This window comes from Passer domesticus, chromosome 3 (assembly GCF_036417665.1).
Source record: "Passer domesticus isolate bPasDom1 chromosome 3, bPasDom1.hap1, whole genome shotgun sequence".
Classification (NCBI taxonomy): Eukaryota; Metazoa; Chordata; class Aves; order Passeriformes; family Passeridae; genus Passer; species Passer domesticus.
In genome coordinates this window covers 45,907,209-45,933,910 of record NC_087476.1, presented here as the reverse complement: position 1 = coordinate 45,933,910, position 26,702 = coordinate 45,907,209, and the positions used below count along the sequence as shown (strand labels likewise).

The 26,702-nt window shown below is 37.3% G+C and overlaps 1 protein-coding gene across 6 annotated transcripts in view; it reads left to right on the top strand.

Annotated features, from left to right (window-relative positions):
* The window catches only part of WASF1 (WASP family member 1), an 86,607-nt gene extending 60,187 nt beyond the window's left edge, over nt 1-26,420 (top strand). For 5 of the 6 annotated variants that reach the window (XM_064412913.1, XM_064412910.1, XM_064412911.1 and 2 more), the window contains exons 3-9: nt 8,807-8,941; nt 18,026-18,179; nt 18,898-19,015; nt 19,843-20,015; nt 22,002-22,181; nt 23,507-24,144; nt 25,509-26,420. In XM_064412913.1, coding sequence (XP_064268983.1) covers nt 8,807-8,941; nt 18,026-18,179; nt 18,898-19,015; nt 19,843-20,015; nt 22,002-22,181; nt 23,507-24,144; nt 25,509-25,666 — 1,556 coding nt within the window. In that variant the 3' untranslated portion in view covers nt 25,667-26,420. The remainder of the gene's footprint in view (nt 1-8,806; nt 8,942-18,025; nt 18,180-18,897; nt 19,016-19,842; nt 20,016-22,001; nt 22,182-23,506; nt 24,145-25,508) is intronic. The other variant, XM_064412909.1, reaches the window with a different exon arrangement.
* The last annotated feature ends 282 nt before the right edge of the window (nt 26,421-26,702 follow it).

Here is a 26,702-nt window from a genome sequence, read left to right as displayed (position 1 = left end):
CAGCTCCTCTGCAGTCCTTCCCTTTTTGTTTTCCCTGGATAATATGTATGTTTGACAATCAGCCTTTAAGTTGTAGATAAAATGAGCTTTACTCTGAGGGTGGAAACTGAAAGCTCTGGTAGGGTTTAGTTTCCTTTAAACTAAAGCTGCTTTTGCTTTTGCTGGTAAAGTTATGCAAATTTAAATGAATAGTCTTTGACCTGATTAACAATCAGTCATCTCTGCCTCTAAGACTTTTCATTTACTTACCCTCAAACAGAGGATCAATCTTCTGCCATTATGGTTATGATTCTCAAAACCAGACCATCTTAACCTTTCTTCTGACATGATATGAAGAATGCTGTCCTGGAATTGGAGCCACCAATAAACAATAACAATAAACAATACCAAAAGTCACTATTGAGAAAAAGTAAGCATAGAATTTTGTCATGTAAGTAATTGGATCTCCATTTTTGGAGATATTAACAACTCAGCTGGATTAGTCAAGTAGCTGGATCTAATTGGATCTGCTTTGCACAGGGTGTTGGACTAGATGACTTTTGGAGGTCTTTTAACCTAAATAGGATTGTGTTTCTATAATCTTGGATACTACATTTAAATAGCATATACAAGCAGAAACAATACCTATGAAATGACAGGAATTCTGTTTTCCTGTGTTTCAGTATAAAATTTAAAGAGCTTTACATCACTATGTCAGTAATAACTACCATGTGTGTCTATAAAAATTATCAAACCTTTGATAGCTTATTTGATGTGCTGCTTCTAATTGTTCAGTTTGAGAATTTTTTTGACCTTTAAAAGAAGTAGAGATCAAAGGACGAAATATTTATTTCTGCTTTGAGTGATAGTCCTTGCCTTTATCCCTGAAGCATGAAAACATGTCAGTCTGTCATGATACAACATACAAAATTGCTAGCAGGTAATTTTTTCCCCCATCTATTCCCAGTCTTCTCTTACTTCATAAAAGGATCTGGTTTCTGACAGCTTTTCTTAGCACTGTGGCAGAACAGAAACTCTCTGGACAACAGCAACAGCTGTCTTAGTTTCCTAGCCATTCTTCTCTGTATTTCTTTCTTTCTAACAGTATCTGCTTTGAGGAAGTGCTTACCTCATGTTTGCAGCAATATTGCACATACATTAGTGCTCTCTATACGTCGCTGTATGTCAGGCCATAACATTCCTGCATGCATGGAACACAACTGATGGCATTGTGCAGCTGTGCCATTGTTGGAAGGCAGATAAATAGTTCTCTTGTGTGCATGTAGCCTCCTCATTTTGTTCACAGCTATTGACCAATCTTGTTTTTCCTTTTATTCAGCTGTTCCATGGAAACAGAATCTCAGTACCACATAAGAAACCTCACTGATGGGGTTTGTTCTCAGCCCCAGTCTCTGACACCTCCATCTAGGGAGGAGAACATTTCTCTTTTTGAATGTGTGCCTTTAATGAATATTTGTATTGCAGGCATTCAGACTAGGCCTTTTATTCAATCATAGCAAGGTGTCATTCCTCATTTTTTCATTTACCTTTGCATAACCAAAGAGAATGCTGCATAATTCTGCTGGAGTGCCTTACATGTTAGTGAAAACAATTTTCACTTAACATTGAAGCATTTGTAGCCTTTTCCCTCTTTCTATCTTTTCTGTGTTGTATATAGATTTTTAATGTGTTTGTCTAATTCTTTCTTTTCCTTGTCCCTTATTTGTTATTTTTCAGGAGTGAAAGCCTGACTTTGGAGCAAATAATTTCTCCCCCTTATTTTTTCTTCTCAGAGGTGCTTAAGTTTTCTTTCTTATTTTTTGCTTACCATGCCTTCCCCAAAATTGTTCATCTTGTGAGAGACACTTTTCTCTTATATTGTGAGAAACACTATTTCAGCTCAGGAAAACCTTCAGTTTGTCATGACTTAAGGCATTAACATTCAGTAAGTGGGAAATATTTCTCCAGGAATACCTAGCTGCAAGGTATTGGAACTGCAACTAATTTTTGGAACCAGGCCTCTTGAGCTCAAAGACCAACCTCTCTCTTCACCCTGTGTGAAGAACATTTCAGCATTCATGGTAAGGTTCCTGCATGCTGCAAAATTGGAAGTAAATATCTGCAGCTAGAGCTTCAGTCAGTATTCCAGAACCCCTGTGTTGCATCTTGCCCTGCCCATCCTGCTCCTTCTCAGTGTGTTCAGGAAGACATTCATTGTGAATTTTCTTCATTAGTCACTCCTCTTTATTAATTATTGCTACAATTGCCAGGGAACACAAGTGTTATTGTGCACAAGGGGGTAAGGAAACTCATGGGCTTGAAAGCTAAACGCTAACTCAGCTTGAGAGAGCCCCAACCTCTCAAAATCTTCCATCTGATTTCTTGATGTTGTCTTTGGAGCAGTGGCAATGCTGTTTTGTGTCCATCCCAAATGGTAATGAGAGGATGAGCGAGGGGTCAGTAAAGTTTCATTGAAAGCAACTGTGTTAGCAGAAAAAAGTCCCACCTGTCATTAATTCTTTGCCTACATAAAGCAGTGAATTCAGGTTATGTTAGAAATGAAAGGAAGAGCAAGACTTCCCTGTGAAATGATCATTAGCACTGCTACTTTTCACATAACTTTAGCTCTCAGCAGTCTCTTTCACAGATTTCTGAATACATAATGGTAATCTCAGCTAGTTTACTTATAATGTCCTCAGTGGGTGGTAACAAATGGTATCTCAGACTTCCATGGCTGAAGGTTTTTGATTTCTTCTTTCTGGATGTCAACAAGAAGCATCAGACCTGCCCTTGATAAGGCCTTTAACAAAGTTTATTTGATACTTTTGATGCCCTGGTCAGGTTGTCTGATAAACATCTGGTTCAATTTTCCTGGCTAAAGGAATCAAGTTGTCTCCTCAGTACTCTGATACTCCTACTATAATGCTTGTGGACTGCCCTCACATTTTCATAATGAATGTTCCTAATTAGCATCAGTGCTATGTATTTAGTATGTCATTTTACAGAGCTTGCTCAGCCATAACCAATGAAGTTCTCAAGGATCTACCAAGGTTCTTAACTCCAAGTTCAGTCTCCTAGCTTTTAGTCTGTTTCCTAATCACTTAGCTGTGAGAGTGAAATTATCCTGATGAGAAATAAGCCCAGACTTTCAAACTCAGATACATCTCATTTTTCTCAAAAAAGTAAATTATGTAGTGAAGATCTGGAGTTGAATCAACAGGCTATGGATATGTTAAATTATGTGTCAGAAATAATGAAGGAGGAAAAGTGTATTAATAGACTTAAAATATCTTTCCTGTTTTGCTGTATAAGGGAACCTTGGTTATATATTGTGAGTGGCTTATGTGGTAACTAATTATCCTGATGTGGTAACTAATTATCCTGAGAAAATATTTTCTATTATTGTGTAGAAAGGTGTAGAAAGGAACTATTGTGTAGAAAGGAACTATTCAGTGGTGAATAATGTAATTTTGCATAGTATAGGTATATTGGGAAGAGATTGGGCAGTGGGACATGACAGGTTTTACAGCTACTCTTGTTCTGTACCTTTATTTTTAGAAAATGTAGTGGACAGAAATATTGTGCAGTGTGTGAACAGGAACAAAATAATAGAAATCAAGGAATGATAGTGTATAGGTGGGTAACAGACTAAATTCTAAGCTTGTTCTTTGACATATTTTACCAATTTATACAATTTTTTAAATTGACAAATTCATATTTTTAAGCTAATATTATTCTGGGTTTTATATAATTCAATATATCAATATATTTACTATTTTAATATCAAATATCATTTTAGTGACATAACTCTTTATTATACTTTGTACTTAATAATGTCACCATATATTTAATGTATTATGTATTTTTATAATTTAGTTCAATGATAAATGTGTTGGGTTAGATTTTAGGTTTGTAAATGTTAAAATATGCAAATACACACACACACACACCACTGAGCCCCAGAAGTCTGACAGATCAATTAAGGTAAGTTAATTAAGATCAATACTTCTGGCAAGATTGAACAATTGTCTTATTTTGAGTGTCCTGCTTGCTGCATCTTGCATTGGCCTGAGTTTTGCCAGTCATCCTCTTGAATTTAGCAGAAAGATGCTGGTTTATGGCACTGAGCAGTGTGTGGTGGATGTGTTTATCCAGGTACCCACATCAAATGCAGACCACGTTTCACAAAGGCTGCCAATGCCACAGCTGATCTGCAGGGTGCTGCTTCAGGCTGGGCTGCAGTTGAAGGGTTTGGAGCTCTTTTTCTTTAACAATGCAGCAGAATAGTAAAGAAGTGACTTCTTCCACAAGTCCTGGTTCAGGACTGATGTCCCACTTGTTGTCTGAGAGCCTGTAACTAAATCTGTCGGTAACTGATCTAGTGTTCAAAATGATTAATTTAAATGGCCTTTCCTTAGGGTTTGCCAACAGATACAGCATTGAGAATGCCAGAGTCAGGTGGATTGAAGGACTGGAGGCTTGAGAGGACTGCTAGTGCATGCCCTGATCCTTGGTGTGGTTCTAAGATTGAACAACACAGTAATAAAGTCTTTGAAGACATTTCTTTGTCAAGCTTTATTTAATTACACTGAAATACTGTCCAGAACCTGCTATGGACATTGTGGTTGACTTCAGTTCATCTGATATGTGCCCAGTCCCCTAGAACAAGATAAAAACCCCATTTCTTTTACCTTAGTATGTTTTCATTTTAGTGTGTTGGATAATTAGCAATTACTCACTTGTGGATAAAAGCCAAGGAGGTTGAACAAATGGTTAAGAAATTATGGGGGGAAATTAGGAGATAAAACAAATTAGAAGGAACATTTGGTGAAAGCAAAGCACTGTAAAACTGATCAGTATTTTTTTTACATTTTATAAGCCATTGTACACTTATTGCCATGGTAATGAATGGAAATGGAGTAGGTGATACATATTTTGGTGGTTTTAATTTAAAAAAAATTAGGAAGGCAGTAATCAGTATAATTTTTACTCTATTTTCAGTTATTAGCTACTAGCTACTGTTCTGTTTTCAGCTCATAGGTCTGTTTTAAAAGTCAGAAAAAGAATTGTTCAAAAACCCATCAAAGTACATGCATATTATTGAGGGGAGGAAGGACGGAACATTGTTTCCAAGGCATTTTGTCTGTCACAAAAAAGGATGTTGGCTGACACCAGAGAGAGCTGCATTCCTGTATCCCTTTCTTACTGAAGGTTTAATTGTGATCAGAGCCCTTAGATACGTGAGGAAAAGTTATGAAAAGAATAATCAGGTGAATAATAAATTCCTTAATTAAAACTGAATAATAATGTATCCTTTTATTTAATTTTTTAAGTGCTCTGTTAATAAAAATAAATGCCAAGCAGGTTTTGCAAATACAGTAAAATAAGTCTTTTCACAGACATTGAATTAATTTAATTGAAGAAGTTTATATTGTCATTTAATTTGGTAGGCAAACAAGACCACTGATCTTTCTGATCTGGTATTATGTATCCAACTGTGAGCAGGATACTAAGGTGTTAATATTATAATTGCCATGGGGAACTGTAATTCTCTTTATTGTGCTGTGTGAAACAAGAGTAGAGTTTTTCAGCAGGCCCATAATATTGTACATTTTCTGAAGTGTTAATGATACTTTGGAATATTCATTGTGTATAATGGAATTAATTTTGCATTCTCACTCTTCCGACGTATTACCTAAAAATTATGTGGAATGAGTTCAGCTTTGTTTACTGGAGTGTTTTTTTCTCACACTTTCTTTTACTTATTTGAGTTTGTGCCACTTTGTTCAGTATTATCACCTGTAATTGTGCCCTTTGTAATCCATTCAAAACTGAAGATAGACTCCTGTACAGTACACAGAGATGGCAAGATGAATACTGGGTTATGTGTGTTATGTACGTATTTATGCATTCACACACAGTATTCTTTGGAATGGCAGTTGTACATTTCACAAAAAGCAAACATTTTGCTTTGCTAGAGGAAGCATTTGGTTAAATATACCTCTGGCTAAATAAAGAGACCACCAGCACACAGGTAGGTGGAGACATCATGGTTGGCATACCACTTCAAACACGACAGGTTGTTTTTAATGTATTTCCCATTTGAGGATTAGTGTTCATAAGCATAGGCAAATTATTCCTTGCAGTATGTTTGTGGCTGTATGCAATGTAATGAAAAGATTTCCAAGACAGATTATTTGCAATTGGAGCTCATTAATGAGGTAGATGAATTTTAAGCCTGATGAAATGATACAGATAAAAATTTAGCCTCAAAATACACCTATAAAAGGGAAGTTACTGGATTTTAAAGCCCAGCTCCTAAATTAATTTTCTATTCTACACATGAAATTTTATATTTTATTTTAATTTTAGCATGTATATCTCTGAATGTTATATGAGTTATCTAATTAAAATTAATATTTCTGAACATATTATCTGAAATGCATTAAATTTTTAGTATCTGTGTATTAAAACTTCAAGACTCTTGTTCTTAGTGGATCACATTTTTAAGTAATTTCTCTTGCTTCAGGTACAGGTTAAAGAACATAAACTTTTCAGAGTTTCAAGACACATATTAGAAGGTCTTATGTTAGGTGAGTTGCCAGCTGAGAAGACTTTTACTAACTTTCCATCTATATTTTTCTGTGGACTTGTGCTGTGAGACAAAGGTTCTCAGAGTGGGAGTGCCTTTGATCTACTTCTCGCTGTGGATATCAGCAGTTGCTCCAAGCATGAGAGCAAGACAGCATGTAGGATATTCCTACCAATCTCCCTGCTTCCAGCATTTTTCAGCCTGGAAGCCTCTCCAGCCAGCTGAGGTTTGTCTGTATTTGCTAATGATCAGTGTGTTTCTTTTTCATGACTTTGTATCATTGGCAAACTTTGATCTCATTTTTTTTTCAAGTAATTTTGCACATAATTAACAAGGATCCCAGCATAGAAACTTAGCAAAACTCACCTTTCTCGTCTGTGAATACTGGTGATTTACTCCTATGCCCTGTTTTCTACCTTTTGAGGAATTATTTATCTGTGCCACTTCTTTTGTATGCCCCATCTGTTAGGTTTTCCCCAAACCGTTTGATTAGGGACTTTGTAAACTCTCTTGGAAATCTCAGTAGATCATAGCTCTCTGTGTGCTTCTAAACCACTCAGAATTTCCTTTTACAAAAGCTGTGCTGTCTCTTCTGTCATGAGTCATCCAGATGTCTGCTAATTCAGTTCTTCATAATGATCTATACTAATTTGTGTGGATGTCAGCCTTATGGGTCTGTAGCTCTCATGCTCCCAAGGTGTTCCATGAAAAAAAATTTGAACCTTGTTGTTGTGTATTTCAATGTGTATAAGTACAATTATTCCTAATATTTGCTGGTCATTACATTCCTTTAGTTTTGTAATTCTTGTGTAGATTCACAGTCCCTTCAGTTTCTTTGAGCTTCCCACAATGACTTCTGGCATCAGGGTCTCTCCAGTTCCCTTTGGTGGACACCAATGGAAGATGTTACATTAGTTTGTTCACAGGGTTCTTGCCTTCTCTGTATTCCTTCATATTTTCATTGCCAGTCTGTTCTGCAGACACCTTAGCAGGTTTATTATTCCTCATGTCTTTGAAGGACTATTTATTGTTAGTTTGCTAGTTGTTCCTCTTCTATTTTCTTCTTCTGTACATTTCTTCTGATATCATCTTTTATATTCCATTGGGTACAGTCATGCTGGTTTTCTATTGCTGTTACCTGAGTCTTAATAAATGGTATGTGCTGGCCTTGTGCTTACTACACAGCATCTTAAAGTAGTTTCCACAGTACCTGGAGGGATTTAATTTTTGTTCTTTTGATGTGTTTATAGAAAAATGTCCTTGTTTTTATGTATACTTCCAGATGTATTGCTCACCAAAGACAGAATTTCCACAGCTATCCTTTTCTTTTATACCTGTCAGAACTTGAGTGCAAAGCAGGTAGTTAGAAATTTGTGAGATTTATACTTCCAAAACCAACATAAGTGCACAAACAATACATGAATTACATATGCACAGTACCATAGAAGTTTTGAAAGCTATCACATTGTATTTCAGAAGTGTGGCTGCACATTCTGCTGTGTAGTCTGGTGGGATTTTTCCAGTGACATTGGCAGACTTGTCAAATGGAGTCTTGAGAGCATTAAAAGCAGTATGGGGAGTACTCTGTAGAAAAGAAACTCATTACTGATCCTTTTCTCATAGTATTTGAATCTCCTGCTCTTTTGTGCTAAAAATATGATGTCCATTGATGTGAACAAAGGAGATTTTTTTTGTTGTTTGGGGTTTTTTTACTTCACTGTAAATGGGTCAGTTACTAGAATTTTAATCCTTCAAGGTAGGATTATTTTAGTGTGTATTTTTGAATAGGCTGGTTCTAATTTACCTAGATATGAATATCTGATCTTCCTTTTTTTGTAAAGTTCTCTGTACAGCAGGAGTGGAAGCAGTGCTTTATTTTGAGAGCAGTGTTGAGGTAAATTTGAAGGTTAGTTATCACTCAGACAGGAGCAGCATCAGATGCTGTAAATTGTCCTTTTAGAAATATCCAAGAAACTGCAGTCTAGTTCCATGGTTAAATCATTTTATGGCAGCTGAATATCTGTCCTGTAATGTATTAAATAATTTAATTTCTGATAAATAAGTTGCATTAAGTATTTAACTTCTATTTGCTTTTCTTAAGGACTCTTAATGGGCTCAGTAAGTACAGGTTGTTACAATGATACTTGTGCATCTTAGAATTACTTAATTAAAACAGTAAGAAATCATTTGTCTGTCTTGTGGTATGCTTGAATATTTTTTTTTCCCATGTTCCAGGTAAATATGCTGAAGATATATTTGGTGAACTTTTCAATGAAGCACACAGTTTCTCATTTAGAGTCAACTCCTTACAAGAGCGTGTAGATCGCTTGTCTGTCAGTGTTACACAGCTCGATCCAAAGGAAGAGGAATGTAAGTTACCTCCTGCAGGGAGGATTTCTTATTTTGTCACTCAGACAGCACTGATAGGTGAAATGGAATAATAGTTTAATAGTTTAAATCATATTTATAAGAATCCACAGCAAAGCATCATAAGAAAGGTCCAGTTCTATTTCTGCTACAGGTTTTTTTATAGCCTTGAGCAGCTTTCTGAGCTCAGCGTTTTCATGGTTACTGAATGATAGTAAGGAATTTACAAAAAAATGGCTACAGGAGTATCTGTCACCTCAGTAGTGTTACATATTTGGAATATTAATAATATTATGTAATATTATGTGAATGCTTGGAGATTTTTTTAAACCTTTCTATTAATTCTCATAGAATGTAAACATTTGTCCAGGTGGGGTTTTTTTTCATTTAACTTGTACCATCTTACTTTCTGAATGACATTATAATTGTATAGCTTCATTTATTACTGCTGCATAACTTCTTGGACTCTTTCTAAATAACTTAATATTGTAAATATTGGTTAGCACTGAGAAAACAAGTACTCTCAGAAGTCATCAGCTCTTGCCTGTAAGATAGAATTTGTATAGAATTTTAAAGGATGCCTAGGCTTTGTTTGGCCACCTAATGCATAAATGCTATGAAGCTTTTTTGCCTTTGTCAATATCTGCTGGTCACAGGTGAACTGTGAAAAATCTTGTAACCACAAAAAATTTAGGGTGTTCTAAACTATGTGGTTAAGACCTAGAAAGTAGAGGAACATCCCATAATGAAAAATAACTTCAGATTGGATGTGGGATCCAATTTTAAACTATAGAATGCTGTTTCGGTTCTGAATGTCTAGATATAATAATTGTGTATTACTACATTGTGTGATTACAATTGTGTATACAGAAATAATGAAGTGAGAGTAGTCTTCAGGTTGTCTCTGGTTATAGATGTCAGAATTTCACTAGTAGCAAAATAAAGCAAAGGGAAATTTTGGATCTGTATTTCGTGTGACATTAATTTTAGAACAGGTTTTGAAAGACAGCTGCTCACAGCTAGTAGCAGATTTTCCACAGAATCATGACTTGCCTAGGGGAATTCTTACATTAATGGGATTTTCCAAGTCTCTTGATAACTGAGCATAAATCACCCCCGTACACCTCTTTTTTCCAGTTGTTGTGGTTTAACCTGGCAGGTTAACACCACACATCCACTTGCTCACCCCTGCTCCACAGTGGGAGGAAAGAGATAATCAGGTAGAAAAAAAGGTAAATTTTGTGGGTTGAAATAGTGACATTTTAATAGGACAGAAAAGGAAGGGAAAACATCAATAATAGTATTAGAATATACAGAGTTAGTGACACACAATGCAGTTGCTCACCACCTGCTGACTGATGATGCCCAGCCAGTTCCTGAGCAGCAGCCCAGCCCCCAGACACCTTTCCCCTAGGTTTATGTGCTGACAATGACACCATGTGGTATGGAGGGTCTCTTTGGCCAGTTTGGGTCAGCTGTTGTGGCTGGGTCTCTTCCCAGCTCCTTGTGCCCCCCTATCCTGCTCACTGGTAGGCTGGAGTTAGAAGCTGAAGAGTTCTTGACCACTGCTCAGCAGCAACTAAAGCATCAGTGTGTTATCAACATTATTCTCATCCTAAATCCCAAACACAGCACTATACCAGATACTAGGAAAAAATGAAATCTCCTGCCCAAACTAGGGCATTTTTGCTATGATTGGATAATGATAAAAAACCCCTTTCCATGTATGATAATAAATTGTCAGCAGTTGTAATCTTGTAAAAACTGTAACACTCTGGAGTGTTAATGGCATTTCTGCATTTACTCTTGATAGCCTAGTTTTGGTTTAAATCAGAGGGCAGTGTATGTTGATATGATATCATATCTAATATGTTAATCATTCACATTTCCATAGAATGGAGAGACCATATTAAGCCATTGAGTTGAAGCATCCAGGAATATTACACAATAGCAAGAAAATTGTACTATGCTATGTAAAAGGCCTTTTAGAAGTTTGGCTCTACATTTCAGGACCAAAAATCTGTAACTGTTTGATGTTAGAGAATTGCTAGAAGTAGTTTTAAATAGTGTGTAGTCCCCAATGCACCATCCCAACACATTTGCACAGAAGTGTGCATGCTGTAGTGTTTGCTAAACTGTATAGCCAAAGAAAGGTACAGACTGCAGTTAAGGAAACAGGGAATAGGTCCACACAGTGAAGTCCAGCATGGCTCAGGGTGATTTGTACCTGATCCCCTGGATTTGTGTCTCACACCATAGAGTAACAGTGACTGCTTGTACTTCAGAGGAGCAGTTGCAGTCCTCCGTGTCAGGAGCTATTAAATTACTGTTTTTATTAACCTAAGAATATCCAGTCCCTGAGCTGTAGCCAGTGCTCCTTATTCACAAACATCTCCTGGAATGAGTCACCGGATGAGGACAAAGGAGAAGAGGAGACATTTGATATTCTATTTCCCTAAAAGTTAGGGATCAAGAAACATTTTTTCCTTCAGTGTACTGTTTTGGGCTTGACTTTAGAAATCCATCACAAGTAGTTTAGGTTTAGTCCTAGTATGGACTAGAATAGCTGAGGGATGTTAATGCATGAAGGGGGGGAATATTTGAATTTACCTTTTTTAACTCTCTGTGCAAGAATTAAGAACTTTCAGTACTTCTACTCAGCTAACAGCATGAGTAAAATGGGATATACTTTGTGAAATGAGTCTCATCTGCTCTTTGCCAGGAGGCAGTAATAGAAGATTTAATGGGTTCCTTTGGGCCCATGCTATTACACAAGAGAAAGAAATTAAGATTCATTTAAAGCTAAGTGGCATGAACAAAAACAGCCCAAGTCAGATTCACTAAACGAGATGCAGATACTTGGCAAGATGTTTCTGGTAGAGTCAGAGTGATAAAAAGCTCTGAATTTGTTTGAACACTCTGTGTGTTTTCTCATTTTGAATTATTACAGCATCTCTGTGAAAGAATAAAACCAAGGTTAAGATTATATCTTTAGGAGTCTAACTCCTCATGCACAATTTTTCTGTCATAGAAGAATTGCTATCAACTTGGTTTGCTTTGAATTATTACACTGTTTTCAAATTCTTGATTTCTCAGTATTAGTAATTTCATATTTTAATAGATTTTTAACATACTTTATTATTTTCATATACATTTGGGTTTTCCCCTCAGAACATACCCAACTTGTATGCAGACAAAAAGAAATCCTCTGCTTTCCATCAGTAAACTCAGCTTTATTTCAATTGTATGGGAAACAAACCCATATGTATCCAAGAGTAATATTTGGGGTCCTTTTTGGACTGAGAAAACACATTCTTGCTATAAAGCTGAACTAAGGTCAACAGCTTCACTAGCCCTGCAATATAAGGTGTCCTCATAGGTGAGAAAATCAATCCTGAGTATAGTTTCTTTGCAACCATTTTTCATTTCAGTATTTACTTTATAGGAAACATTACTAACTCTGTCCATATATATGCAAATTGCATCACTAAAATAATATTTCTCTTAATTGATCAAATTTTCATGAATTTAATTGTGCCTTTTAAGTGTGAAGTACTGCTAAAAGTGAAAAATAGCATAGTTGTAGAAATCTGACAATTTTGAAAAGAATATTAATTTTAACAATTATGTGGTTCTTTTTTTGAGATGATGATACATGGTAGAGCCCTGATGTCTAGTGTCAGGAGGTATTGGAAAATAGTTTTGTGTCCCTCAGAAATAAATAATATCAGGGCAGAAGGAAAATTCATAAATTCAGAATTTATCAGACTGTTTGGTATTAATTTGGTGCTTCTTTCATTGTGAGCTGCCTAATTCTATTTAGACCTCAGACCAGTTAGGATTTTAATCTCAAAGGCAGTGTATCAAATTCTTGATTTCCATAGTATATTTGTTACAACTGTGACAAGCAACTTAAATAAACCTAACGGGCAGAAGTGCTGTGGGTGAGTAGCCTGGCACATTTCAAGAAAGGAATCAAATAGTGTTGTGAGTTGTGTTTCAACAGGCTTCTGCCTTTGAATACATGTGTTAGTTGTTTTTCTAAACATTCTATAAATATTGCCCTGTCATTAAAACAATAGTAGTTCAGAAGTTTCGCTGGACCAACGCCAAAACCAGATTTGTTGTTTTGCTATGGGTAAAGAAAGGTAGCATTTGGTGGGGAGAAACCTAAAAACTTGACAGATAATTGTGGTCTGTATACTGCTGGAAATGGGAGACTTGGTCAGCTTTAAATCTGGATACTCAGCCCACTGTGGGACTTAGAAGGAAAGGGTAGTAAATAAACCCCAGTTTAAGGGGCAGCTCACTGTCTTTAGCCTCTGAAAAAGATTTTGCTGAGTATAAATGTAATCAAAATTAAGAACAGGGAGCGCATGAAAATTGGGTCGTGATCTCCACATGTACTCTATTAAGTGGAGAGTAAACTATTGTGAATTCATTCATTAGAAATGTTACCCTCCAAGGCAGATAAAGACTCTTGGATTATATAGCAGGTCTCTTGCTACTTGCTACTTAAAGGAAGTTGGATTTGAGTGTATCTCCCTCTCAAGATTCTGAGCAAGTGGCTGGGCTTCAACTGCTCTCCATGTTCCTTCTCCAATTTTCTTGGGCCCTTGATTAAATCTGTGAGTTATTTAGGAAGTAAATCAGTTTTAAATTACTGTGTCCACGGACTGATAGATCCATGGTAGGACCATGATAGTGCATGTTTTGTGTATAAAAAGAGGGATGTGGACAAAATATGACTTGCTAAACAATGTAGTGGTTTGTTGAGACTTACCAGCAGATTCAGTGCTTGATGCCCATGGGTAATTCACATCTTAATAGGCCTTGCTTGTTCTACATGCTGCATTTGAAGCAGCTTCTGAGTCCTCCTCAAATGATTGCTGTAGCATTTACACCTTCTTTTTGTTTACCTGTAGTAGTTAAGCGACATAGTTTCTCTATCTAAAGAGCTCTTGAGCTGTTTTGGAAATTTTTTTTAACAGTATTTCAGAAAATTTCTATTTCTTCTGTAGGGGACAAACCCAAGAGTGATGTCTGATCTACAGAAATAATCTCTCTATTTAACTATTAAACCCACAGTCAGAGTATTCTGATGGCAGAGAAACCTAATATGTGTGCATTCTGGTCATTGTTTAAATGGATAATCATTAAAAGTATAAAATAAATAAGGTAGAAATCTGACTTTGAGATTGCAGTGTCTTTAGGAACTGAATTGCACAAATCTTTACCTTAAGAGAATTTTCAACAGCACCACTGCCTACCAATTAATTCTCTTTAATGGGAAATTTACAACTAAGTTATTTGTTTGAGAATGTCGTTCATTCCTCTTTGCACTTTTCAGGTTGCTGGGTAAGATTTTGAACAGAGAAAGGGAATTGTATAGGGCAACCAAGTCCCTTGATTTGGATGAAATTTCCCCTAGTAATTTAGTTCTGCAGGGAGTCACAGCTGTAATATTCAGGAGTTTATGGTCTTGAAAGTTGCCAGGATGAAATTCTGCAAAATGAATTAAGAGAACAAGTTTCTAAGAGGAATATATATGATTTCTTTATTAACTCTCTTTAGGAGAATGGAATTTTTTGACCTAGAACCTAACCATAAATTGTGTAGTTGAGGGACTGTAAAATAATAAAAATAAATCTAGTAACTTTTTTTTTCTTCTGGTGAAGTAAAATGTAGTATTTAATGTATTTGAAAAGTTAAAGGTAGCTACTTTCTGTCAGCGCTTTAGTGAGCTCTGTACTTGACTTACACTACAAGATGGGGATTGAAGTTTAATGAGATGCTTGCCAAGAGATAAAACATTATTTACTATGCACATTACAGATGTGCTTTAATTTAATTTTTACTTTACCCCAAAAGAAACACAGTTATTGTATCTCATCAGAGTGCAATTTAAATACCCTTCCCCTCCACCCCCTCATTGTGTTGTTGATTATAAGTAAAAATGGACTGGCATCTCTTTTTCAAAACTAAGTGTACAAAAGGTTGACAGTTTAGCTTTCTGACAGACAAATTTTTCTTATGTGGAAAATATTGTTGTGCACAGAGGGTTAGATTGGCTGATATAATACGTCTTTTCATACAATCCAAACAACAGACACAATAAAGACAAACAGGCATTTGTTTAGACTGTTGAATGTATCTTCAAATTAAATGGTGAATATCTCAACATTTAAGGAAATTATTTAAGACCCCTTTTTTTGTTAATTGCAGTGAACACAAGCGGTGTAGTAGGTGGACTTTCAGAAAAATATATCCATATTAAATTTAGGATCTTGGGCTGTGCCAAAAGTTCTGGTGCTAGTTAGAATTAAGCAACTGGAAGCACAAATTTACCAGCATCAAGTCAAATGCCTGCAGCTTTTCCAACTCCTCCTTCAGCTGCACATCTCTTCTGCCACCTGAACTCATGCATGCAGTTTGCCTGCCCACCCCTTGCAGTGCCAGTGTGTCAATCAGAGCCGGGTGGCCGTGGGACCAGCCAGGTTTTCACCCCTGCTGAGGCTGTAAACCACGCAGGGCTTTTGTCCCTTTGCCAGCTGGCAAGCCAAACAAGTGGCTTTGTCAGCCAGACCGTGCACAGCCCAGGATTACGCTGGATGTATGATGTGGGATTTACCTGATCCCTCTGTGTAGGCAAGTTATATCCATGGCAGGATTCTCCCTTGCTGCGTGCCACATCTGTTTCCTGAGTAATGCTGTCCTAATGTGGTCTGCTGGTTGGGATAATGGTGTGCTTTTCAGGGAATGCCTGTTACAGGTCATCAGCGTAGGAAATGCTGCTGGAAATTCTACAGTATACCTTTTCCATGAAGCTTTCTGCTGTGTAGCTTAGGTTTAAAGAGAAAATTATTATGCTTATTGTTGGGGATTGATTGACTGATTATCCTTTGGTGTGTTATCCCCCGCTATGTGTAGAAAATGTAGAGTTTTAAGCAAGGAAATGGACATTATGGATCAGACTGGCTGTGCTTGCTCATTGAAGAGATGGAATGCTAATAAGGAGTTTGTAGAACAGTGTTAATAATATGGTGTCACATACTCTGTGAGCATTTTAATATTAAACCAAAGTACTGTATTTATTTATTAGAATAAATTGATTAAGTTCATTGTCCTCAGAATGTACACAGGTTCAAAGAGAAGTATACTAAGTTTTACTTTTGTTGGAAATGTCTCCAATATACGACGTACAGTTAGAAATCTTGCAGGATTGCCAAGCAACTCTGAGCAAGTACATTTGGTGTTATTTGTATAACCAACAACTCAAAGAAAAAGTAGCTGAAGTATAAAAAGATCTGAGACTTAAATTTTTAGATTAGGTAAACCTCAGTTATTCTAACTGAACTTTTGCCAGCTGATAACAACCTGTACTTCATGACAGGTACAAAATATATAGGGTTAGTTATGACTGCAAAAATACCTACAGAAATTGAGACTCCTAGCTGACATTCAGACATTATAATACTTCTTTCACACATTTAAAAAGGCTTCTGAGCAGCTAATTAAAGCTATTAAAAAGAATAAAAGACACTGTGATGAATTAGAACCTAAGGGTAAAAAGGAGGAAACTTCTCCAGGAATACACAACCTTGCCAAGCTTAATAAACTTCAAAAGCCAAGCTGAAAATCAAATAAATCCCATCTTTAGCCTCACAAAGGATGTTGCCAATATGCTTAGGTAAGAAGAGAGAACATTCCAGGAACTGTAAGCCTTCTGGGAAAAACCCTGCTTTCTGCCCCTTTGTGATCCCACAGCAGAAATCCAGCTTGGTGTATGTACCTATGTATGTGTACACTTGTGTGTGTTACAGGAGCTCGAGTGAAAAAGCAGTTTTCAGCTTAAACAGTTTTTTCTTTAAACTGTTGCCAAAGGCCCTAGTGATAGCGAGGCAGGGGTAAAGTTGTCCTCTCATCTTGCATAAAGAGGCATTACTACCAACCTGTTTCTATAAAATAAACATAATTATTTATAGATAAAATGTATGTGCTGAAAGTACTCTTTGCTACTAAGTCAGAAAACTGTTTTCAGCATTGTTTGTGATTTTAAAAAAAGAGCCCAAGCTAATGAAAAGATCTGCTGCTTTATCTAATGGAAGTCTCATGCTGGTTGCAAAGGTAGCTTTGAGCTGTGAAGCCTAGAATTCACAGATGTGGTAACTGAAGAGCAGGGAGGGAGAGAAATATGAGACTAAATAGGTATACTGTTTCCAGAATTAAAAGTGCAAAGCTTATCAGTTGTGGTCACTTTTCCATTAATCTTTATCTAAATTTTAATAAAATAGTAAAAAACTCTTTTGAAATCGAGAAAGATATGTAGGCTTTACCAGGAGTGGGTAAAAATAGTTGAAATCCCTGTTTAATGTGTTGTGTTCATGTAGTATTGTTTTCCTGTGGATCTTACATAAAGATAATTGATTATTCCTAATGACTGTGCTTAAAAGTCGGGGTGGCTCTGAATTAGACAGAGAAGGCTCATGTTGATTAAACAGATTAAATAGCATTTGACTATTTTCATGTGTTGGAACACAGAATCACCTCCCAATAATGCCCATTGATCTCAGTAGCATAAGCTTAAGTGATTTGCTGGTTTGGCATCTCAGTGGGCCCTCAGTGCACCTGCTGCCTACATGCAAGGAATGCAAAGGTTGGCTTGCTATGCCACAAAGATAAAATCTATATATACCTCAAGATAGAAAGCAGTTTTTAGTAGCAAAAGGATTGTGAAATGGAGTTGGTAAACATTATCAGGTACTTCTGAACTACGGAATGATATTTTACAGCTACAGTACACAATTTGTTGAACTACTTAGGAGAGACAGAGTTCTGATATCTGTTTAGGTGAGAAAAATTTCCTGTGAAGCTAAATAGAGGATAATGTTCTAGAACATTACAGCCATGTTTGTCACACAGTCTGACAATATCTTGTCATGGCGATAGATGAATCTGTATTTGCTGTACAAGGCCCAACATGCAATCAGTACTGCTTTATATTTTAACCAACATTAGGCAATTCCAGATTAATCCAAACAAAATTTATCAGGTGGGATTTTTTTCAATGGCAATATCCCCTTTCAGTGTCACTGCAGGACATTACAATGAGAAAAGCTTTCCGGAGTTCCACGATTCAAGACCAGCAGCTGTTTGACCGCAAAACTCTGCCAATTCCTTTGCAAGAAACTTACGACATCTGTGAGCAGCCTCCTCCACTTAACATTCTCACCCCTTACAGGTTAGTAAAACAAAATTAATCAAAAACTATTTCTAGCTTATTTTATGTAATAGAGTCTATATCCAGGCACCTTGCTCACATGGAGTAGCACTTGAGTGTATTTTACACTTGACTGGAAAACTGGGAAGCTGCTGGAGGAATGAAAGCAGCAGAAGACATTATAAGCATTGAAACTTTACTCCATTTTACTAAAATCTTATCTCAGTGTAACATGGTAGGAAAAAGTAGATTTTAAATTCTATATTTATTAAACCATATCATGTACTTGGATGTGATGTGAAGAAATTAAACAGGTAAGTGTTTAAGAAAGAAGGATGTTCAATGGAAATGAATATTGTTTGCTGTCCCAGAGATTCAGTTTGAATCAGTAGCTAAACAGAGGCAGCCACACAAATTTGCTCAATATTTTAACAGCAAGATTTGAGTTATTGGAGTGGAAATTCTCTAATATTTTCTTTTTTTTTCTTTTTTTTTCTTTTTTTTTTTTCTGGAGATTGCGTTAAAGTTATCTTTCTAAAATTAGGACCTCAAATGCCAGGAAAAATAGTAAGAAGTGTTGGTGCAGGAGGTCAATGATCATCTCTTTTGTGTTCCTTGGTAAAACATTTCAGGATCTGAGATACTATATATTCCTTAATATGCCCACGCTTTGTCTTAATGTATGGATTCATGTCTTGCCAAATAAATAGTATGTCCTGTTTGTCTCACTGTATTTCAGGGATGATGGAAAAGAGGGTTTGAAGTTCTATACCAATCCTTCGTATTTCTTTGATCTGTGGAAGGAAAAAATGTTGCAGGACACAGAGGACAAAAGAAAAGAAAAGAGGAAGCAGAAGGTACATATGTTAACTTTATATGGCTCTCTTTGTTTTTTCCTAGAAAGGTTTGCTTGCAAATATGCTACTTTAATAGCAATCCAGACTTGACAGAGACATCTATTCAACTAAAGCTACTTGTATTCATTCAGTTCCACCAACTTTAACAATTAAATAATAATAATAATAACAGCAGTAGTAGTAAAATAATATAGAAGGACCTAAAGCTTTCATGTTGTCTTAACATAGCCAACTTTTGCCAAAGCTTTTAAGTATTATAGCGATGACTCAGAAAAGAAGGACGAATACAGCAAGTGTAAAGAATTTCACTTGAACATTTATTTGTAAGACAAAATTTTGACAGTCTTACAGGTGAAAAAGCTTGAATGACATTCTAATAGATATGTTTAAACTAGAAAGAAATTAGTAGTACTAAAACATTTTGCTTATATTTTCTTAAAATTAAACAAGCACTTTTGCTAATGGTAATGCTACTTTTTTATTTGACCATTATTCTGTATGTCTCATATGTAGTAGAGAATCTATTATAAATCTATTATAAATTAACACTCATATGAGTGTTAGATTTATAATTTTATTTCAGACTTAGACTAAAAAGCAACTTAAACAGGTATTTTTCTCTATATTATTCAGGTTCTTAGCCACTAGTCTGATGTTTCTGGCTCTTACAAGTCTGCCAGGTCTACATATTATGTTTAGCCTGAAAGAAAATTTTTCTTGCTTTTGAAACAGGATTGTTTTTTATAATTTTGTTGCTGATGTTTATATGCATGTAATTAAAAAATATTGTCTCAGTTGTCAGTTTTGTTTGCACAACTTTCCTACAGCAGAAAAATCTAGATCGCCCTCACGAACCAGAGAAAGTGCCAAGGGCACCTCATGACAGACGGAGAGAGTGGCAGAAGCTAGCCCAAGGTCCAGAGCTCGCAGAAGATGATGCTAACCTCTTACATAAGCACATTGAAGTTGCTAATGGCCCAGCTTCACATTTTGAATCAAGGTTCCTTTTTGTTTTTTCTATCCTTTATGAAGTGTATTCATACTGCGTAGTGAACATCCATGAGAAATGGTCATTGACGAGGTGCTGGTGCTCCCCTTGAAATGCCCTGGAAATCACTGATTTAGCTTATTCATAACACAGTTCTGAAATTCTTAGTGTGTCCTTAAATGAGTAGTTACTATGTTGTTGTTTTTAAGGGTAGCAGGTATCCTCCTTGTATCCTTGAGGATGTGCTGTCCTCTGCAGCTTGATGAAGGTGTAGTGTCACTGCTGCAAGCTTGCACCCAGGTGTGTCACTGCATTCCAGTCCTGACCCACAAAATCTCCATTGTTCCAGCCTCTTGATTTTTCTTAACAGACACTGCCAAGACTATATCGTGTGTGTGATGTGAACAAACATCCACTTGGAGCTCAAATGAGAATGTTGAGCTTCTCTTTACTCTTGAACAAATCCATTATTTGATTGACATTTCTGGTTATAGCCTATTACAAAATCCAACCTGTTGAATTCTCATTTCACAGCATGTATTTGCTGGTGGCTAAAAGTAGCATTTCACATGGTAAATACCTGCTGTGCTTATGCTTCTGGTCTTGGTGCAAAGTCAAGTCCATTTTACCAGCCAAGAAACATCTAATAGCAAAGAGGGCTGACAAGTAATGTTAGGCAATTTGGGGATAAATTTTTGCTTTGGGGGTTTTGGCTGTTTTGTGTTGTTGGGTTTTTTTAAATTAAAAAGTATTCATTGTCCTCTCAAAAACTGGTTAAATTTTTCCCCTATCTTTCTGTGGTCAAAAGCACACCATAAGAGAGTATTTTGTTTAGCTTTGTAAGGCCTTCAAACAAGCTCAGTAGTGACAGTGAGTAATTATGACAACTCTAGGAGAGAGTGTTTGTTGCCTGAAAAGTAGAAAAACCTGCTTGTAGAAAACTTAGCTCAATTCAGAGTGGAAAATGCTCTCAGTGCGTTTCACTCAGTGGGGTACAAGTTAAGTTATGGTGATTAGCATTTTTTCTAGGAACAGCTTTATAGAATCTCTGTAAGCTGCTGTGTCGAGTCATTGGCAGAAACATCTGCTTTCCTGCTGTCCTTTTGTTATGTTGTATGTTGGGTTCCACTTTAGACATTCTTGTTTTGTATCCAGGACCCTGGCCTAAACCTTGATTATCTCAGTACCTTATTGCAATTATTAATAATGCTGAAGTGCTTGGGAGCACTGCATGTGCAGAACATGTTGTTCAGATACAGAGCAGCACCATGCTTTGAAATAAATGAGGAAGACTTTCACCCCTGAAGAATTTAATAGGCTTAGATACTACAGTGGTAGCAGTATGTGGAAATGTAGAGTGTTGCTCTACTTGTTGGAAAGTGTTCTACAAATACTTTTGTTCTGAATTTAATAGAATTTTTTTTTAAATTCTGTAATTGAATAGTTAATTTAAATTTACTAACTCATTAGGTCCTTGAGGTGTGTCTAAAGTTGTCATTAACAAGTTGAATCATCTTTACTTAGTGCTACTACTCAATAATAGATATTGATTGAGTCCTGTGTCTATTAAAGCAGTGAGTTCTCTGTATATATTGGAATAAAGATCCTCTGACAGAAGTTCAGCTAAATTATTCAGTTGTAAATTCTACCATTCTAACATCGATGGATGTTTCATGAATGCTATAAAAGAAGAGTAGCTTGCTAGCTCATTGTATTGCTGTGTTTATTTAACTCAAAATAATGTGTCTAATAAACACTGAGGTCACACACATACTGTAGAAACTATCTGATACACCTGTCAAAATCAAACCCTTGAGCTGCTAGAAGTGGGAAAGTGGGATAAATTATTGAAAAGCCTCACTGTCTAATATGCAACACTAGCGGAGAGAAGATACTTGCGTTCAGAATTCAGACTGAAGTACAGAACAGTGGCTGAGGGCACTAATACTGACTCCTACAAAAGGTGAAGTTGAATCATTTCTCCCTGCTTTTCTACAGATCCCAAGCATACGTGGACCACATCGACGGGTCCTATTCCCTGTCTGCCTTGCCCTACAGCCAGATGTCCGAGCTGCTGAGCCGAGCCGAGGAGCGCGTGCTGGTCAGGCCCCACGAGCCGCCGCCGCCGCCCCCCATGCACGGCGCGGCCGAAGGGAAGCCTGTGCCCCCCTGCGTCAGGTACGAGCCACAGAGCCACGTGTGGGGGGATCTCTTGGGGCTGGGTTAGTTATCTACCACCCCCACAATAGCTGTCAGCGTTATGTCTGCCAAAAATCCCAGGGGCTGTGGCTGGCTGCCCCAGCGTGCCTGCAGGAACAGGGACACTTTGGATGGGAAGGCCGGCATCCAAATCCCATAGGATGCTCTGGTGGAGACAGACCTCAGCTTGCCATCCATACTGCAGCCGTGGTGCCTTCTGAGTTAAATGGCAAGACAAAGAACTGTATGGAAAATGCTTGTGTGAAATATGTTGGCATTTCGGGATGTAGCTTTGGAGTTTTGGAAATTTGTACAACTGAGATGTGTTTCAGCCTACATGAAAGGAAGAATATATTACAGCAAGACAGTCAGCTGTCAAAACTATGTATTCATTGCATTTGCTAAATTGTAAGTGCTTCTCTCTCCCAAAGTGGCTTTTTTTCCCCTACATCTTTGTACCTTTTCAGAAGTGGATACATACATAGAACATTTTCTAGAAGTGAAAATTTCTTTGTCACTCTCCTGTTTTTTATACCAGAAGTCTTACTTTATGGTCAGGCACATACAGCTTAGAATAGAGGATACTTAATTCAGATGGGGTTGTTATATCAGCAAGATGTTAGTCTCTTGAAAAGAATGATTTTTACTGATTAGGAGATAATACACAAAAATGCATAATTCTTTAGATTAATTTACCACAACAGTTTAAAGAAATCCTCTGGTGGTCTTTCAGGAAAATAAATGTACTGTTCTCTCTTGCTTTCTTCAGTTCACCTATTCATTGTCCTATAATGAGTATCTAGCATATAACTGTACCTCTCTGTACACAGTATTGATGACCTTTGATATTAGTCTCACTCATTTTGTCATCACACCTTAAATATATATTTCAAATTAACTTATTCTCATTGTTTGGTTTGGTTTTAAAGTTCTGTGAATCAAAACAGTTAATCAACTGCTAGTTCCCTGACTTGAGAAAAGGAATTTGGATTTACTTAGGGACAACAGGGAAGAATTATACTGCTGCAGGAAACCTTTGATAAAGATGCAGGTACACTGTATAAGAACACCTATTTGGTTAATAGCTGAATTTGAGCAGAGGTCTTTTGGAAACCAGTTGCAAGCTCCATACTGAAAATTAGACTTCCTTATTTATGAGGTGTGGACAACACCCTGAAATCACCATAGTACATAATGCTCTTTAATGCCCAGGTTTCAATGTTCTAAAGTTACAGAAGTGAATCTATTACTATTTTTTCCACTCCCTAGCTCTAATAGCTTTGTTCTGTTATTGGATGTTGCAGTTCTACTCCTGGCTTGGTAGAAAATCGTCCTCAGTCACCAGCAACAGGCAGAACACCGGTGTTTGTGAGCCCCACTCCTCCTCCTCCACCACCACCACCTCTTCCATCCGCTTTGTCGACTTCATCATTAAGAGCTGCAATGACTTCCACCCCTCCACCCCCAGTCCCACCCCCACCACCCCCTCCCACAGCTGCTCTGCAGGCCCCAGCTGTGCCACCTCCGCCAGCTCCTCTCCAGATAGCTCCAGGAGTTCTTCATCCAGCTCCACCTCCAGTTGCTCCTCCCCTAGCACAGCCCTCTCCCCCGGTCACTAGAGCTGCCCAGGTGTGCGAAGCTCTGCCCGTTCACCCAGTTCCTCCACAAGCTGAAGTACAGGGACTTCCTCCACCACCCCCACCTCCTCCCCTGCCACCTCCTGGCATTCGACCCTCCTCCCCTGTCACAGTTGCAAACCTTTCCCACCCTCCTCCTGTTCTGCACCCTCCTCCCACAACCATTGTCCCTGGCACTCATGCACCCATAATGCCTCCATCTCCACCATCCCAAGTGATTCCTGCTCCTGAGCCCAAGCGCCATCCTTCAACTCTTCCTGTGATCAGTGATGCTAGAAGCGTTCTGCTGGAAGCAATACGGAAAGGTAACGTTGGCTATTGAGCAGCAAAAAGAACAATCTCAGAAACCTGCTAAATACACATGACCTTTGAGAGATGAAATATTTCACATGTGTAAGAAGTCAGAGAAATGCATCTTAAGTCTGTTTCTGTTTTCTATCCCCTACAGTGTATGCATTGCCAAGTAGACAGGTTTTTTTCAATTTGTAATTGCACTTATCAGATGTTTAGTATGGATGGCCAAACTGGTTCTCTGTGGAAGTTAGATTACAGAAAAAAGTACGTGTGTTTGTAGATGATCTGTGGAGATTATCTTTCTGTTTCTGTTTACCTGCAAATGTAGCTGGTTTTGATCGTCTACAGATTGTGTAGAAAACAAAAACATTGGTTTTCACAGACTATTAGATAAAAGTGAAACCGATCAATTGGCATTGGAATTTTGATCATCTATCACAGTATTACAAGATATAAGTGACGTTCATTGCTGAAGACTTCAAGCTGTTAAGTATCTGATCTCAGTGCCGTAGTGGAGCAGCCTTTGCATTGCAAGGTGCCCATGGCAGAGTGCAAGGGAAGGGCAGAGCTGCAGGGCAGTGTTTTCCTGATGATCTCATGAGGAGCTGTGTGTGCCAGCTGTACCTTCAGCTTATGGTGCCCATGGCCAGGAAAATCCCCACTGGCACCAGAACACACACATTGGTGTGTGCTGCTGTTTGATGGTGGGGTATCTTTCAGTAACTTAAGATCTCTCAAATGTTTCAAGTCCTACATTCTTCTTCTCTTCCCCTGCACTGCAGCACAGCTCAGAATCTGTATGGTACTGTAATATCAGCAGATAGGCTATAGCACTAATTTGAAATATTTTTGCATGTCTATATGCACATGAATTGAGAACACCATTGAAGTCTAAAGAAATGTTGACAACAACTGAGTACAAAGGGGTGTGTGAACATACGTAGAGAATGTCAGCAAAAAAGAGAAACTAGAGCCTGCTGGTATAATCTAGGTGATTGCTGAAAACATTTTTGACCAAGTTATACCCAAAAAACAAAGGCTTGAATTACCACAGGTTTCATCTTCAAGTAATACTTTATCCCAAACAGGGTTACAAGAGGTCCTTCTTGTTAGTATATTCAAATATCTATAAACTTTCATTAAAATTATGAACAGAGAGTCTAGAAAATGCAAATAGCAAAATGGCTTAATCACTTACAGTGGTACTAAAAATGTATTTTAATGGGAAATCAGAACCAGGATATTATAGTAGAAGGACTCAAGATCTTGTCTGCCGCTGCAATTCTGACATTCTTCTCTTTGAAAGCTTGACAAAAAAAAAATTCTTGCAGTGGTGAAGGAGGAGAGTGACATGTTTGTGCTCTGATTTCTCCAGGTATTCAGCTCCGCAAAGTCGAAGAGCAGCGGGAGCAAGAAGCCAAGCACGAGCGCATTGAGAACGATGTTGCCACCATCCTCTCCCGTCGCATCGCTGTGGAATACAGTGATTCAGAAGATGATTCAGAATTTGATGAAGTAGATTGGCTAGAGTAAATTTGTTACATTGCTGTACACTGCAAAATCGAATGCTAATGTCCATTGTGGTGCTTGTTCTTTGGAAGTTTGATGGTCATTTCTAGTGTTTTTTGTATTCTTTTCTTAACATAATTAATCCATGTTTTTCTACTTTTCAGTTTACAAAGAGCTCCTAGTGCATCTTCAAAACTAAATGTTTTACAGTGGCTTTTCTTACACATCTCTTTTGGAAGAACATACTTTGTTCCAATAGACCACTAAGTATTAAGCATGGGCAGCTGTTGGTAGAGTAGCAGTTTCAATTTTTTGGCATATCTTAACTGTGCACTTTGTGAATTTTAAGTTGATGAAGGCAACTGAGATTGACATTCCAAGGGCAGCTGTATGTACTAATGAGCCTTATTCCACTTCTGATAGTGTTTTAAAACATTAAACCTAGCTATCAAAATATCACTGCCTCGATCACACCTGTACACTAAAAGTACATATAGTTAGCAGCACTGAACACACTGAAAAGCAAATGGATCTTTGGGGGGGTTTATTATTGTTTTATTGTTGTTTTTAAATAATTATGGCCTTATTTGAATGTTTAGAGATTCCCCTTCCCTTCTTCCCTCCCAGGTACATATTGTGTGGTACTATTTTTGCCTGCATAATAAAAGTTTAAAGTTTTTTTTTTTCCTTGTGAAATCTTTTGACTTAAACATGCTGTGTAACTTATGTAACTGTTAAAATAACAGTTTGATTTAATAAATGGTTCATTTTAAATGTTCCTGGGTGTTGCTCTTTCAATGAAGTCTGCTTTTCACTGGTATACCTGAGAGATCCTTGGTTTTCAGGTATTTAATCTGTGGTGTACAAAAAATACTTTACTGTTAGTGTATCTTGAAGAGATGCAGCAGTTAAAATCATTGACAAAAGATGATTTTTTAAAGTGCTGTCTAGCAGTGCAGTGCATGTTTTGCACATCTTTTGTGTTTCTCTTCCCTGGAATAACTCCTTCAAGTCTGAGCACATAGTCAAAAGCCTGTTGAGAAGGGAATAGTGAGAGGGT